Below are 16,073 nucleotides of genomic sequence, written 5' to 3'. Positions count from 1 at the left end.
GTACTTTCTTTCCCCTTGTATTGTCTGGATCAAAAGAAAGAAGCTTGCTAAAAGTGGTCAGGTCCTGGGGCAGTTCACATTGTGCAAGGTGGTGGAGGCAACCCCTGGGGGAATAAAATCCTGATGGCAGTTGCAAAGCAGCATTGCTTTATGGACAGGAGAAGTGAGTCTTGAGCCTTGATTTGGCTCTTCCTTGAGAGGTAGTGGGGCATGTGGGACCTCAGGCAAATGACTCCTCCTCCCTGAGCCCCTTTCCCCATGAGCCAAGTAGGAATGGTCACTTTTTTAATGATATTTAAGCACTTACTATGTGTTAAACACTCTAATACAAGTTAATTACCTCTGGGGAAGAGCACAATAAGAGGGAGAACAGGTATTTAATCACCATTTTACAGGTGAGGAAACTGTGGCACAGAGAAATGATGTACCCAAGGTTACACAGCAAGCAATTGGCCACACTGGGATTAAAACCCAGGTCCTCCACCATCCAGACCTGTGCTCTTTCCACTACGATGCACTGTTTCTCTCCTCCTGGACCCTTCTCTAGCTTACAGGGATGTTTCAAGTGGGGCAGTTTGTGGTGAGGTGTGAGCAACTTGGAAGTAAGGAGTTGGGTGGTCCAGCGCCTTGTAAGCTCTCATTTCTTCTTCAACTTCAACAGGTCAATGGCCTTTTTCACCCAGGGAATCTGGGGGTCAGCGCAGATTTCCAGGTTTTTGACAGTTTTCAATCTGTAAGGTGGGACCAAAAGAGCGTGAGGGATCGACAGGGGGAAAGACCCCGGGGGGAACATCTTCCTGAAAGAAGCAGGAATGTTTATGCTCGCGTCTGGGCCCGGAGGCTGGCTGAAGGCCCAAGTTAGGAGTGTCAGGTCCCCTGGGCTCACTGCCAGCTCCGTGCCAGGCGATCTTAACTAACTCACACGGCCTCTTTGGCTTTCTGTTTCTCCTTGCTGCCACTGGAATTGGGGGATTTCCACCTAGGGAGATTTGTGCTGGGCTGTGGCTCCACTATACACCTGGGACCCAAGGGAGGTGGCTAAGTACTCTGGCAAGGGATCAACTAAGCTATTGCCCCGCCAATGAACCACGTTGGATGATCAGCCCGGCAGCAGAGGGAATAGGGCCTGGTTCTTGGAAGGCATGTGACTGCTTGAAAAGAAGTTGTTGCTGCATCCGGGCGTTTCCTCCCAGGCTCCCTGGAGGGGTGGCGGCAGCAAAGAGAATGGAAAATAATGGCCTTTTCTGGCTTTCTCTGTTCCACTGCCTGACCCTTCCTCTTTATTCTCACCCTTCACTGAAACACGAATGAAGAGAAAAAAAAGATAAAAGGGAGCCAAACTCCTTTATTGAAGGGTCAGAGGAAAAGGGACTGAGCCTTTCGGTCAATTAAGTCGCATGGCCTAGTGGATAGAGTACTGGCCTGGAAGTCAGAAAGACCTGGGTTCTAATTCTGGCTCTACTGCTTGTCTGCTTTGAGACCTTGGGTTAGTCACTTCACTTCTCCGGATCTCAGTTACCTCCACTGTAAAATGAGGAATAAGAGTGTGAGCCCCATGTGGAACTATGTCGAATACGATTTGCTTGTATTCCCCCCCCCCCCCCCAGTGCTTAATAAGGTGCCTGGCACATAGTAAGTGCTTAACAAATAGCATAATTATTAATCAATGATATTGACTGGGCATTTTGTGGAGAGCACTATACTAATTGATAAACTCAACCCCTGTCCTCAGGGAGTTTTCAGCCTAAATGAGGTGCTCCTAGATTATTCTTGAGTGAAGGAATCATGCCTTTCTTTCCTCTCTGCAGAGCACAGAGCCTAAACACTTACAACACTGGCCTTCAGACTGGCTAGTGGCCAAGCAAGGACAGACATCTTTATTACTATTAATGTCTGTCACCTCCTCGAGACTGTGTGCCAGTTATGGGCAGGGAATGTGACCATTAATTCTGTTGTACTCTACTCTCCCAATCACTTAGTTCAGTGCTCTGCATATAGTAATCGCTCAGTAAATACCTCTGATCTCTCCGCGGTTGACTGAGTTACCACTCCTGGGTTCTCTACCATCATTCAGGACCCCGTTGCCGCTATGCTCTGTCTAATCACCTGTCTCTGCCCAGGGGATGGAGACTCTAGTGGTCCAGGGACACTGGCACAGGTGGCATTGGTTGGCATGACGGATTGGCACGGTAACCTTGTAGGCTGTAAGCTCTTTGTGGGCAGGGATCGCGTCTACCAACTCTGTATTGTGCTCTTAAAGCACATACTACAGTGCTCTGCACACAGGAAGCATGGCTCAGTGGAAAGAGCACAGGCTTGGGAGTCAGAGGATGTGGGTTCTAATCTTGGCTCTACCACTTGCCTGCTCTGTGACCTTAAGCCACAGCCACTTGACTTCTCTGTGCCTCAATTACCTCATCTGTAAAATGGAGATTAAGACTGTGAGCCCCACGTGAGACCATGTGATTACCATGTATCTACCCCAGATCTTTGAACAGTACTCAGCACATAGTAAGCACTTAAATACCATAATTATTATTATTATTATAAATGCCATGGATTGATGCCACTCCCTGAGTGATGAGGACAGCTCTATTGCCCGGTACTACCCTGGTGGGAGAATCAATCAATTAATCAGTCGTATTTATGGAACGCTTAGTGTGTGCAGAGCACTGTACTAAGCGCTTGGGAGAGTACATGATAACACTGTAATAGACATGTTCCCTCCCACAGTGAGCTTACAGTCTAGAGGTGGTGAAGAGTATGGCATTGGACAGACTGTGTTGATACCATCCCAGGTCGGGTGTGGGGAGAGAGAGAGAGAGAAAATGTCAGTCTGCCTATCCGTCTGTCCTCTGGGCAGCCTGACTGGATTGCAAGGTCCAGGAGTCTCTGCTCAGTGCTGACTTCCTCCAGTCCGAACCCCCCTCCTTCCTAACGGCCTCCTTCCCCTGCCAAAATCAAAGCTCAGAAGCACTTACACTACTCCTCTCCTCCGGCATGAGAGAGAGGTAAAGTAGAACTCCGTCAGGTACCGAAAACGCACTGGCCATTTGACAAATTCTGTGCAGCAAATGCTGTCTTCCAAGTTAGTAGCATATGGGACTGCCAGGAGAAGAAAAGCAAATTAAATAGACTGTGAACTCTGTGTGACGCGGGGACTGTGTCTGACCCGGTTGACTTGTATTTACCCCAGCGATTAAAACAGTGCTTGATACAGTGTAAGTGTTTACAAATATAATAATAATAGTAAAATTAAGCCAATCTTGAAGTTAAGGCATGAAGCCATATAGCCAGAAATAAACTTCCCTTTATCTAGAAAAGAAATCAGACTGGAAGGATGAGTGGTAACAAAAACAGAAATCACCACTCAGATATTTAATTTGGTGCTTCTCCAGGCCACAAATGCTCCTTACTACCAAAGTGCGGAGAGGACATGAGAAATTTCACAGACCTGTAAGAGTATTTTCCAGGGACTGGGTTCAGGGACAAAGTCACAAACTTACAAGTTGTATTCCACATTCTCCTGATCAGTTCTAAGGCATTTCCCTTCTCTGTTCTAATTTCAACCTCAAAAGGGAAGTGTTTGGAAGCATCGGGGCCCCTATTTGAAAGAAACGAACATCAGAAATTTCCTGAGCATTGATTAGGGTCAACTGTGAGATACGGAACCTTGTGGAACTGGGGACGGGCGAGGGTCTGAGTGCAAGGAGTGAACTGAAGGGATCATCAGCTACAACATGCCCCAACTAGCCAGCCTCAGTGGCCTAATGTTTCTGAGCACAGGCCTGGAAAACAGAAGGACCTGGGTTCTAATCCCAGCTCTGCTACTTTTCTGCTGGGTGACCTTGGGCAAATAACTTTACTTCTCTGGGGCTCAGTTACCTCATCTGTAAAATGGGGATTAAGATTGTGAATCTCATTTGGGATAGGGATTCTGTCTGTCCCGATTTGCTTGTATCTACCCCATCACTTAGTACAGTTCCTGGCACATAGTAAGCACTTATCAAATACCACAGTTATTATTATTATTCTCGCCGTCTCACATTTGGATTTGCTCAGGGGTATTTGCTGCTTCAGCTCACTCTCTACCAGCAAAGGGAAGTATCCATGGAATAGTTGGCCCACTAAGGACTATATATATTCCATACTACCTGTTTGCCATATACTTTTTAATGTACACTTAAAATGAATAAACAGACTATGAATCCATTGATGGGTAGGGATTGTCTCTACATGTTGCTGAATTGTACTTTCCAAGCACCTAGTACAGTGCTCTGCACACAGTAAGTGCTCATTAAATATGATTTTATGAATGCAATAATAAATAATGTACAAATGCATTATACTCTCCCCGACTTCAAGGTCTTATTGAAGGCCCATTTCCTCCAAGAGGTCTTTCCGGACTAAGCCCACACTTCCTTTTCTCCCGCTCCCTTCTGCAACCCCCTGATTTGCTCCCTTTATTCCCCTCCCTCCCCCCCCCCCCACCCTCAGCCCCACGCGCTTATGTACATATCTGTAATTTATTTATGTTGTCTGTCTTCCCCACTAGACTGTACGCTCACTGTGGGCAGGGAGCATAACTGCTATATTGTTACGTTGTATCTCCTAAGTGCTTAATACAGGGTTCTGCACATAATAAGTACAAAATAAATGCCATTGATTGATGTATCCACTTCAGCATTTATTAATCATTTCCAATGGACTAACCCCTGGGAAAGATACAAGAATTGAATTCACAATTTATCGTATCCCCGCTTTACAGATAAGGAAATTGAGACCTAGAGAGATTGTGATTCCTCAGAGGTTATCAGCTCTCCTGATAAGCCAGTTCCTCCAGAGGGAGGGAGTCCTTAAAGTCGAGTGGTGGTGAAGCATTTAGAAAGAGTCCCAACAGCCCCACCCCACTTCCAGCTCTGTGCACGAGTCCGGATCCCCTCAGACCCTTGCTCCAGACTCTTGCTCCAGACAGGGACTCACCTGCTTGACCCGATGGAAGAGACGCCACCAGCACTAAAACCACCAGGAAAGTCACCATCAGCTGCTTCATGGCTCCCGGAGAGTTTTCCCTTAGGGCTTCGTCTCACTCTCTGTACTAGGAGTGAGCGCTGGGAGAGGAGGTTGGGTATTTATTGTCCCAGTACCGTCTTCTACACCCACAGTCCATTTTGAAACTCTTAGTCATGGATGAGATCAAAATCCCAGAAAGGAGAACTGACCTGTTTCCTTGGAAACCTAGGAAATTCTCTGTGGCCAGGTGACCATCTTTCCCGAGGGCCTGAATCTTCATAAAATACCTTGGCCTTCAGTCGTGTCTATTTTGGAAGAACCCTAAGTGCAGTCCAAAAGCATTCGGGGAGCCATCAGTGCACCTTGGTTGTCCTTGTTGATGGCGTCAGGGATAGCCCCGATAAGTGAAATCCCCAGGTCTGCTAATTCTGTGGTATTCTCCCAAGCACTTACTACAGTGCTCTGCAAATAGTAAGTGCTTAAATATCACTGACTGACTGATTGATTGATCCCAGAGCCTCAATTTAATCACTGATTTCCTCCAGCTCCTCCTTCTAAGGGGACACTCTAGTTGGGGCTAAAATGGAGTGATGTGTTTCAGCACCCCACCTGTTAATTAACAGGTCCAAAGCAGCATGGCCTAGTGGAAAGAACACAGGCCTGGGAGCCAGAAGACCTGGATTCTAATCCCAGCTCTGCCACTTTTCAACGCTGGGTGACGTTGGGCAAGTCTGTGCTTCAGTTAACTGTAAAATGGGGATTCAATACTCCCTACTACTTAGACTGTGACCCCCATGTGGGGCAGGGACTGTGACTCACCTGATTGACCGCATCTAACCCAGAGCTTGGAACAGTGTATGACACACAGTGATTTATATTAATGTCTGTCTCCCCCCCTGCAGACTGTAAGCTCATTGTGGGCAGGGAATATGTCTGTATATTGTTGTATCGTACTCTCCCAAGGGCTTAGTATAGTGCTCTGCACACAGCAAGCACTCGAATACAATTTAAGGAATGAATAAACATAGTAAGTATTTAACACACACCATTAAAAAAGTAGCCAGGAGGTGAGTGGGACCCCGAGTAAATAAGAGCTAACTGCCTGTCCATTTTGCAGGTGGAGTCAGTCAATTGTAATTATTGAGCGCTTTCTGTGTGCAGAGCACTGTGCTAGTGCTTGGGAGAGTACAGTAGAACAATAAACAGACACATTCCCTGTCCACAATGAGATGGAGGAACAGGGAGGGTCTATGGCAAAGTGTTAGTGGCCTGCTAAGAGATGGTCTGTACCGGCAGGAGATCCAGTGGGTTGTGTGTAAAGAATGTCTGGTCCAGGAAAGAGGAGAAGGGCTTTCTGGCGAGGGGCAGACCACCCCCTACTTTATTGAAGTTATTTTTATAGGGGGATTATTCGAGATTTCCACCTCCCTTTCTGTCTCCCCCTGAATATATTCCCTGTCCGTTACTTCTGCCTTTCTCGGCTTTGCCCTTTCTCTCCTCTCCCTTCCTCCGGAGGCTCAGACGAGTTCGCTCTTCCTGGTTGTGGGTACCTTGGCTCATGGCACCCAGTTTAGTTGTATTCCTGGAGACGGGTGGCCGGAAAACCACCTGGGGATTGATTTTCAAGGCTGGGAAAAATGTTCCTTTGTAGGGCTGCTAGAGGCGGCTCCTTTCAGAAAACCACCTCTAGAAGTACCCTTACGAGAGTGGCTGCCTTTAGGGGCTCGGGGTACCCCTGGAGGGGATCCAGGGTAAAGAGCCCCCCCCACCTAATAAGTATTTATTATGTGGCTAGTACTGTACTAAGCGCTGTGGTAGATACAAGATAATCAGGTCCCACAAGGGACTCACAATCTAAGTGGGAGGGAGAATAGGTATTGAATCCCCATTTTCCAGATGAGGGAACTGAGGCACAGAAAGGTTAAGTGACTTGCCTAAGACCACATAGCAGGAAAGTGGGAGAGCTAGAATTAAAATCTAGGTCCTCTGACTCTTAGGCATTTAGTCTTTCCATTAGGCAATTCTGCTTCCATATACCTGAGGGGCAAGCCTAGGGGAAGAAGTCCGACTCAATCGGTCATATTTATTGAGTGCTTACTGTGTGCAGGGCACTGTACTAAACACCTGGGAGAGTTGTTGTTGTCGTCTTATGCTGTCAAACTGTGTCTGACCCGTAGCGATGCCATGGACACATTTCTCCCAGAATGCCCCACCTCCGTCTGCAGTCATTCTGGTAGTGTATCCGAAGAGTTTTCTTGGTAAAAATATGGAAGTGGTTTACCATTGCCTCTTTCCGCACAGTAAACCTGAGTCTCTGTCATCGACTCTCTCCCGTGCCACTGCTGCCCAGTACGGATGAGTTTTGACTTGTAGCGGATTGCCTTCCGCTCGCTAGCCATTGCCCAAAGCTAGGAATGGAATGGCTGTGCCTCTGCTTGGCTCTTCCTCTCATTGTGGAGACTGGTAGAGTACTGGAAACTCTCCAGGTGCAACCCTGAGAGGTGCTTGGGAGAGTACAAGATAATAATGCAACAGAGTTGGTAGACACACTTCCTGCCCACAATGAGCCTACCGTCTAGAGGGGAGTTTACAGTCTAGAGTCCAAGAGTCTTGAGCCTGCTCCAACTGCTTCCTCTTACCTCCATTCCCAGCTCCTTCCTCACCCCATCTCGGAGTCCCTAAGGGAGGACTGGGAGTTCTCCGGGGGTCTCTCTTTCTCCTCTCCCTCCCCGTATATAGGGGAAGGGATATTTGGTCTGGAGGGCAACTTCTTTCCTCCTTGAGGGTGTTTGCAGAGCGGCCTAGTGGAAAGAACACAGACCTGGGAGTCAGAGGACCTGCGTTCTAATTCCAGCTCTGCCACTTGTCTGCTGTGTGACCTGGGACAAGTGAGATCGTTGTGGGCAGGGAATGTGTTTGATGTTATATTGTACTCTCCCAAGCATTAAATATAGTGCTATACACAGTAAGTGCTCAATAAATATGATTGTTATTAATGATAACACTTCTCTAGGCCTCAGTTGCCTCATCTGTAAAATGGGGATTAAGCCTGTGAGCCCCAGATGAGACAAAGACTATCCAACCTGATTAGCTTGAATCTACCCCAGGGCTTAGAATATTGTCTGGCGCATAGTAAGCGTTTAACAAATAACATAAAAAAACACTAAATACCGCAAGCAAGACCTGATATTAGCTGACTACTTGTCCCACATTGTCCCCAAGTAAGCCCGGTGAACAAAAACCAGCCATTTTTCGATAGAGTACTATTGCCCTATTTAGATTTCCAGTTAGTCAAGCCGTGGCCACCTGCCTTTGATTTCTGTGAACAACTATGTGTTTGCTCCAATTAGGAATCAGAGGATTAACATCATAAATATCTCAAGGGTAGGAACCATGTCTTTTACTTTAATCAATCAATCAATGGTATTTATTGAGGACTTACTGTGTGCATAGCATGGTACTAAGCACTTGGAAGAGTACAATAAAATGGAGTTGGTAGACGCATTCCCTGCCCATGAGTTAACAGTCTAGATGGGGACAGATATTACTCTCCCATGTGCCTAGATTAGTGTTCGGAGCACAGTTAGTAGCCCAAGTGATTGATACTCTTGAATAAGTGAGTGGGATTAGGGGGAATCTGAAAGGGCTTGGAGGAGAGCTAACAATTGAAGGAGCAATGTTAATAAATTCTCTGTTGGCTGGAGAGGGCTGTGATAATCAGGTAACAATACCCGGGGAGCCATGAGGCAATGTGGTTAAAGCACAGGCCTGAGAGTCAGAGAATCGGGGTTTTAATCCTGGCTCTGCCTCTTGTTTACTGTATGACCTTGGGTAAATCACCTAACTTCCCTGTGCCTCAGTTATCTCATCTGTAAAATGGGTGAGCCCATTAATACTGTGAGCCCACGAGGGAGGGACTGTGTCCAACCTGATGATTTGTGTCTACCCCTGCACTCAATACAGTGCCCGATCAACAGTAAGCGCTTAGAAATGCCATTTAAAAAGGCAAAGTCAGTAGGAGCAAAAGATATGGAAAAACACCTTGCTGGGGCTCTTGGGAAACTGGTCCAACAATGGCAATCTGATTCTGGGAGCCAGCTAGACCTTCTTGTGGCCAATAAATACCATTCAGAGATCACATCGATTAAACCGCGGTTCGTCCTTTCCTTTGGAAGAAAATAAACTTTTTGCCCCTCACACAGCAAATGCTCACTAAATGCAGTCGATTGATGGGACCCGAGTTTCTGCAAACAGGAAGCTCTCTTGCTTGCAGGAACAAAGATTCCTCCTCCATTTAAGGAGCTCACTGTCTACAGAGGAGGAGAACAGGCATAGAGTCCCCATTTTACAGATGAGGAAGCTGAGACTCTGAGAAGCGAAGTTATTTGCCCAAGGGTCACAAAGCAGGCAAGTGGCAAAGCCAGGATTTAAACCCAGGTCCTCGGACTCCCAGCTGTGGCTTTTCCCGCTAAGTTCCTACCGCATCCGCGGGGAAAGGGAATTGAGAGTGGAATGGCTAAATGCGTCTCAGATCTCCAGTCCTGGACTCAGTCCTCTCCTCCTTGAGCGCGAAGAGGCCTTATCTTCCCCATACATACTTAGTGATTGTCCTAAAGGAAGGATCATAAGAAAACTGGAATAAGAAGAGAAGAAGAGTAGCCTGGTGGATAGAGCGTGGGCCTGGGAGTCAGAAGGACCTGGGTTCTAGTTCCGGCTCCACCATTTGTCTGTGGTGTGACCTTGGGCAAATCACTTCACTTCTCTGTGCCTCAGTTACTTCATAGGTAAAATGGGGATTCAATACTTAGACTGTGAGCCCTATGTGAGACATAGACCGTGTCCAACCTGATTGGCTTGTATCTACCGCAGTGCTTAAAACAGAGCCTGGCACATAGTAAGTGCTTAATAAATACCATAAAAAAAAAGAGCAGAGGATACTGACTCCAAGATCCTCTCTCTTTTCCCAGGGGTTTTATTACCCCGACAGCTCCCCAGCCGGGATTTTTTAGGCTTTCTCACCCCTCCTCTTTCAGATCACTTCTCTGGGCTGTGTTGATCCTGGCTCTGTCCCTTAGAAGAGGCGGGTACTGCTGTTTCTCCTTGGGAGAGCTGAGAATCAGTCTAAGGGAAGAAGGAGAACAGGTATTGAATCCCTGTTTTACAGATGAGGAAACTGAGGCACAGAGAAGTTAAATAACTTGCCCAAGGTCACACAGCTAGCCAGAGACAAAGGCAGTGTACCCGAAAAGAATGGAACTAAAAAAGCGGTGAGGATTCGAACCCAAGGTGGTGACGCAAGCAAGGAAAAGTAACACTTTAGAGACAGCGCTGGGTAGATCAGAAAAGGGAGGAATATGACCGAGTGCCCGTTCACCTCCGGAGAGGTACGAGTGACACATAGGCCCCCATCTCCAGTTTGGCTGTGCCTTTATTTACAACGTATAGGAGAACTAGGCGATCACCAAAGAACTCGGACAAGTGTGTTTTGTTCAATGACAAAAGATGCTGTTCAGGCAGGCCCTATCTGTTTTGGGTAAGAAGCAATCTCCCGTCTCCCGGAATTTGCGGACACGTGGTACACATCCCCCCTGAAATGGGGGACATCCTGAGGCAAAAACAGAGTCGTTTAGACCAAATCCTGGAATACTTTGGAATGCTATTCCAAAACAGCCAGGATTAGAGCTCAAATCCCTTGACTCAGAAGCCCAGATTCTTTTCGCTAAACCATGATGCTTCTCTGATGGTGATAAAATTCCCCCGAGAAAGTGTGTTTGTTTTTGAGTGTGTTGGGGGCGGGGTTGGGTTGGGGGGTGTGAGTGCATGCACATGCTTCTGCAAATCACTTGTGGGTGGGTGTTTATGATTAAATGTATCAAGTAAACTCTAAATAGGGTCATAAAAATGCTTAACTTTCCCTAGTGCTCCAAAGGGCCGGTCTAGGGGAAGAAATGCCAACAGTTCTCTGCCCAAGAACCAATGTGGCCGAGTGGCTGGCGCCTGGGCCTGGGAATCGGAAGGACCTGGGTTCTAATCCCAGTTCCGTCACTGGTCTGCTGCGTGACCTTGGGCCAGTCATTTCAATTCTCTGTGCCTCAGTTCCCTCATCTGTAAAATGGGGATTAAGACCATGAGCCCCATGTGGGACCCGAACTCTGTCCAACTCGATTAGCTTGTATCTACCCCAGTGCTTTGTTCAGTACCTGGCACATAGTAAACGCTTAACACATATAAATTAAAATAAATAAAGGCCATTGATTGATCGATTCCAAGGGCCCTGAGCCTGCTCCATCCCATCGCCTGCCGTCCATTCCCTGAATCTTTCCCGGGCCCTCTGAGTGACAAAGACACTCCTCTGTCTCCCTGTTCTGGGACTGAGCCTTATTGAAGGCACATCTCATCCAGGAGTCCTTCCCTAAATCTCCCCTTTCCTCTTCTCCCACTCCCTTCTACATCACCCTGACTTGCTCCCTTTGCACTCCCCTCCTCCCCCAGCACCACAGCATTTATGTGTATATCTGTAATTAATGGATTACTGTCCGTCTCCCCCACTCTGGACTGTAAGCTCACTGTGGGCAGGGAATGTATCTGTTTATTGTTGTATTGTACTCTCCCAAGTGCTTAGTATAGTGCTCTGCCCACTGTAAGCTCTCTGTAAATATGACTGAATGAATGACTGGTCACCCCATGTTTCCTGGCCTGGGATCCTGCAGGCCTGGGGGAAGACTTGGCCTGCTCCAGTTTGAGTGTCAGCCCCGCTTCCTGATAGATGATGCGTTCACACATGCGGAAAGTTGCCATTGTTCCCTGCTGTTTTGGTCTCCCTAGTCCCTTCCCCCCTGGGGATGGTAGCAGGAAGTTGGGTGGAAGCTGAGGTTCCAAAGGGCAGTTAGAGGCAGACTGTAAGTTCACAGAGGGCGGGAAACGTGACCACCAACTCTGTTGAACTGTACTCACCCAAGCGCTTCCAACAGTGCTCTGCACACAGTAAGTGCTCAATAAATACCATTGCAGCTTGGCTTGGCGTCAAGATCACGGGCTTGGGAGTCAGAGGACATGGGTTTTAATCCCAGCTCCACCACTTGTCTGCTGTGTGACCTGTGCCTCAGTTACGTCATCTGTAAAATGGGGATTAAGACGGTGAGCCCCCCCGTGGGACAACCTGATTGCCTCGTATCAACCCCAGCACTTAGAACAATGCTCGGCACTTAGTAAGTGCTTAACGAATACCGTAATTATTATTATCGATTGACTGATTGAATAGAGCTTAAGGTGGGAGCAGGTCCAAGGGGAGGGCAGCAGCTGCTGGGGTTGAGAGTGGGTTGCGGGGGGATTCAGGGCTCCCCGGCCTCAAAGACTGCCAGACCTCAGAGTTAGGCTATGCTTAGGGCCTCAGTCAGAGGCAGGAAAATGGGTCCTGCTCCTCTCTGTCTCTCTGCTGGCCGAGGGCAGATTCCCCAGCACCTTTTCCCCTGGGGAATGGATCTCCGATATTACAGGACCAGGGTTCGATTGAGGTATCAAAGGGTGGCCTTGTGAAAAGAGGAGAAGAAGGGAAGAGGAGGAGAAGGGAGTGAGGGAAATACGAAGGCAGGGGAAAATGAAAGCAAGAAGAAGGGGAGAAGAGCAGAAAAAGAACTGGGGTGAAGCAAGAGTGGGGAAAGAGTGGAAATAGGACGGCGGGACAAAGATAGTCACCCTCTGTTTTGGACATTTGGCCATCTCGACTAGCCAAGCAGCAGCGACTCCGTTGCAGGGCCGGAGCAGACTGTGGATCCAGGGCCGCAGCTGTTTGACCCGTGGAGGGAGAGGTCAGGGTCCTGGAAATCACGCACGCAGTTATACAGCAGACTGACCCTGCCGAGCTGCTGCAGAAGCCACTTGGACCAGGCCTCGGGCTCACCCATCAACCTGTCCGGGAGGGCAGGAAGCCAGATGAATTCCCAGCTGGCCCGCACTGGGAAGAGAAGTCTCTGGCCTCATCCTGGAGCCCAGCGGGAATGAAGGAGAGACCCCACCAGCTCTGGAGCCAAGCCAGAGACTATGTTCTGTCCACAGGGGGCAAAGGTGAAATCACTATCTTGGCTCCACTTCCAGGCCCTTTTCCAGCTCCCGGAAGTAACGTGAGCTAGCTAAACCTGCACGCTATGGAAATGTTTGGGAGCCCCTCCTCACCTGCATGGAGGCAAGGCTCCCTCATCTTCAGGGAGCTAGGAACCTCCCCCCAAGATAAAGGCAGTCTGGGATATATGCCCCCGGCCCTCCCCCATCTTTAATCCTGGTCTGGAGTACTCCAATGTTCCCTAAGCAAGGGGAAGTGGGCCTGGGAGGCCGTGGGGGGCGGAGAGAGGGGGAGGGAAGTGTGACGGGAAGAGTCTCGTAGCTTGGTGATGGGGACCAACGTCTAAGTGTCAACAATCTGGTTCTTTTCTCTCACAGCTGGCTCAGGGGTCACTGGAGGCTCAGCCTCTGACCTCCCCAGAGCAGCCCTTCCCGGAGGGAGTAATGGGAAGGAAGGCTCGGAATTCGCCGAAGAGGTCGGACTCTGCACAGTATGCGGCCCGAGAGGCTTTTCTCAGAGATGAGGAGGAGGAAGAGAACAGATGACTGTGGTTTGGCTCCGAAATGTCAAAATTCAGGAGAATGTCAAACAGAACCTTTCTGTGAGTTTGAGGCTTGGGTACTTTCTGGGGCTGGGGAGGGGCCTTAGTCCTGAGTCTGGGGAATCAAAGGGGTCCCTGTCAAGTAGGCTGAATTGAACAGGGGGCCAGCAGATGGAAGGGTAGAGATGGGAAGCAGTACGACCTAATGGAAAGAACACACACCTGGGAGTCAGAAGACCTGGGTTCTAATCCCACCTCTGCCACTTGCCTTCTATGTGACCCTAGACAAGTCTCTTAATATCTCTGTGACTCAGTTGTCAAATAGGATTAAGATTTTGAGCCCCTTGTGGGACTGGGACCGTATCCAACCTGAAGATCCTATAACCTGTATCTTAGTATAATGTCTGGTGCACAATAAGCACTTAACAAATATCATTTTACAAAATCAGAAACAAAAAAGCCCATCTGCCCTCAGGAGAGAGAGCAGTCAGTCAGGGCCAGTCAACCCAGTGCTACTGTGGCCCAAGCTTGTAGGAGGCACCATGATGCGAGGCTTGCATGGGCTTGGGTGGCTTATCCAGGCTGTGGACGGGTCAGACCTGTGCCTCCAAAATAGGCAAAAGGAGCTTGGACCAGGCCAGGCCCCCACAAGGACCAGGGTGAGTGTGAGACCCGGCACCAGTGGAGCGGTTGCATTTGCACAGCACACTGATTGACAGCTATGCAGTTCCGCCCCTGTGGAAGTGACTTGGGCCAGACCCCTATCCAGCACACCTATCAATCAATCAATAATATTCACTGAGCACTTACTATGGGCAGAGCACTCTACTGAGTGCTTGGGAGAGTATAATACAGGGAGTAGAAACCAACCCCGCCCTTGAAGAGCTTGGAATCTAGTGGGAGAGACGAACTTTTTTATGATTTTTTTAAGCACTTACTATATGTCGAGCTCCGTTCTAAGCGCTGGGGTAGATACAAATTAATCAGGTGGGACTCAGTTCCCGTTCCACATGGGATTCACAGTCAAGTCGGGAGGCGGCATGGCCTAATGGATAGAACCTGGGCCTGGGAGTCCGGAGGACCTGGGTTCCACTTCTGGCTCTGTCACTTCTCTGCTGTGTAACCTTGGGCAAGTCACTGTCTCCCTTCTCTATGCCTCAGTTGCCTCATCTTTAAAATGGAAATTTAGAGTGTGAGCCCATTTGGGACGGGGACTGTGTACAACCTGATTCCCTTGTATCTTCCCCAGTATTTAGAGTAGTGCTTGGCACATAGTAAGCATTAAAAAAAAGCAGGGAGACATTAAAATAAATTACATGGAGGCGAAGCAGTTGACTATAACAATGGTAATAATAATGATGGTATTTGTTAAGTGCTTACTATGTGTCAAGCACTGTTCTAAGCACAGGGGTAGATACCAAGCTAATCAGGTTGAACACAGTCCCTGTCCCACATAAGGCTGACAGTCTTAATCCCCATTTTACAGGTGAGGTAACTGAGGGACAGAGAAGTTTAAGTGACTTTAGCCCAAGGTCACACAGCAAACAATAAGGATGGGTACATAAGTGCTGGGGGCTGGGTGTAAGGTGAATATCTACGTGCTTAAGAGAATACAACAGACCCAAGTGCATAGGGGAGGCAGAAAGGAGGGAGGAAAGGGTGGGGACCTGGGCCTTTAAGGCTAAGACTCCTGTAGCCTTCCTCTCCAAATCAGGAGCCTGGTCCATCCTGCCTAGCACAGCATCCGCCCCCAGGGAACTCAGGATGAGGGAAGGGGAGGCAGCCCAGCCCAGTTTTCCCTGGATTTTCCCAGCCCTCCCCTCCCCCCATCCCATTTTGGGCCAATCCCGTAGCCGGTACTTTCCCCAAGGGCACGAGTTGGGCATCTGTTCTCAAACAACCATTCGCAGCTCCCCAGCCTGCACTTAGTCTTCCTAAGGAAATGGGGAAAGTACCTCTCCTTGGGGTGGGCATTTCTAACCAAGCTGGCTCCACGAGGGGAAAAACCTCACCGGCAGAGATGAGCTAAAGGGATTTTTGTTGTTCCCCTCTGATCGCGGTTATTTTTGGTTCTTACCCAGAAGCACCGCGTCTGAACTAGCACCCCCAAATCGGTGCCCGGTCTCGTGGTCCCGCTCCGCCGGCCTGGTGCCTGCCTCCCCCAGACAAAAGTCCTCACGGCCGTTTCCTGCAGCCATCTCGTTCACAGCAGTGAGGAAATCCAGGGAAGTTGGATTATTTAGAGTTTTGCTATGGCCAGATTTAGCACTCTGGGTTGAATTATCTCCTGAGAAAATGGTTCTGCCCCACCCCAGCAATCATTAAAACAAAGACACTTCCCAGATTGTACAGAGAACCTTTTGTTTGAATCACTCAAATAACATCTCCCCACCACAGAATCCCGAAGCTGGAAGGATCACCAGAGTTCATGAAGCCCAGTCCCCTGCCCACACGCAGACC

General features: G+C 48.7%; 1 protein-coding gene and 1 non-coding gene across 2 annotated transcripts; both read right to left on the bottom strand.

Moving 5' to 3' along the window:
* Window positions 1–441: 441 nt before the first annotated feature.
* On the bottom strand, window positions 442–5,147 carry CCL22 (C-C motif chemokine ligand 22). Its single transcript, XM_001511278.3, has 3 exons — window positions 4,984–5,147; window positions 2,982–3,105; window positions 442–731 (listed from the first exon to the last, which is right to left on the bottom strand). The coding sequence occupies exons 1-3, from the start codon at window positions 5,051–5,053 to the stop codon at window positions 638–640; spliced, it is 288 nt and encodes a 95-aa protein (XP_001511328.1). The 5' UTR covers window positions 5,054–5,147; the 3' UTR covers window positions 442–637.
* A 2,231-nt stretch (window positions 5,148–7,378) lies between these two features.
* On the bottom strand, window positions 7,379–7,517 carry LOC114815312. The gene has a single exon (XR_003763076.1). It is a non-coding gene; the product is annotated as a small nucleolar RNA SNORA7 (small nucleolar RNA).
* Between the last annotated feature and the right edge of the window lie 8,556 nt (window positions 7,518–16,073).

The sequence above is a fragment of the Ornithorhynchus anatinus genome, chromosome 11 (assembly GCF_004115215.2).
Source record: "Ornithorhynchus anatinus isolate Pmale09 chromosome 11, mOrnAna1.pri.v4, whole genome shotgun sequence".
Taxonomy (NCBI): domain Eukaryota; kingdom Metazoa; phylum Chordata; class Mammalia; order Monotremata; family Ornithorhynchidae; genus Ornithorhynchus; species Ornithorhynchus anatinus.
This window is presented reverse-complemented; position numbering and strand designations above follow the sequence as displayed.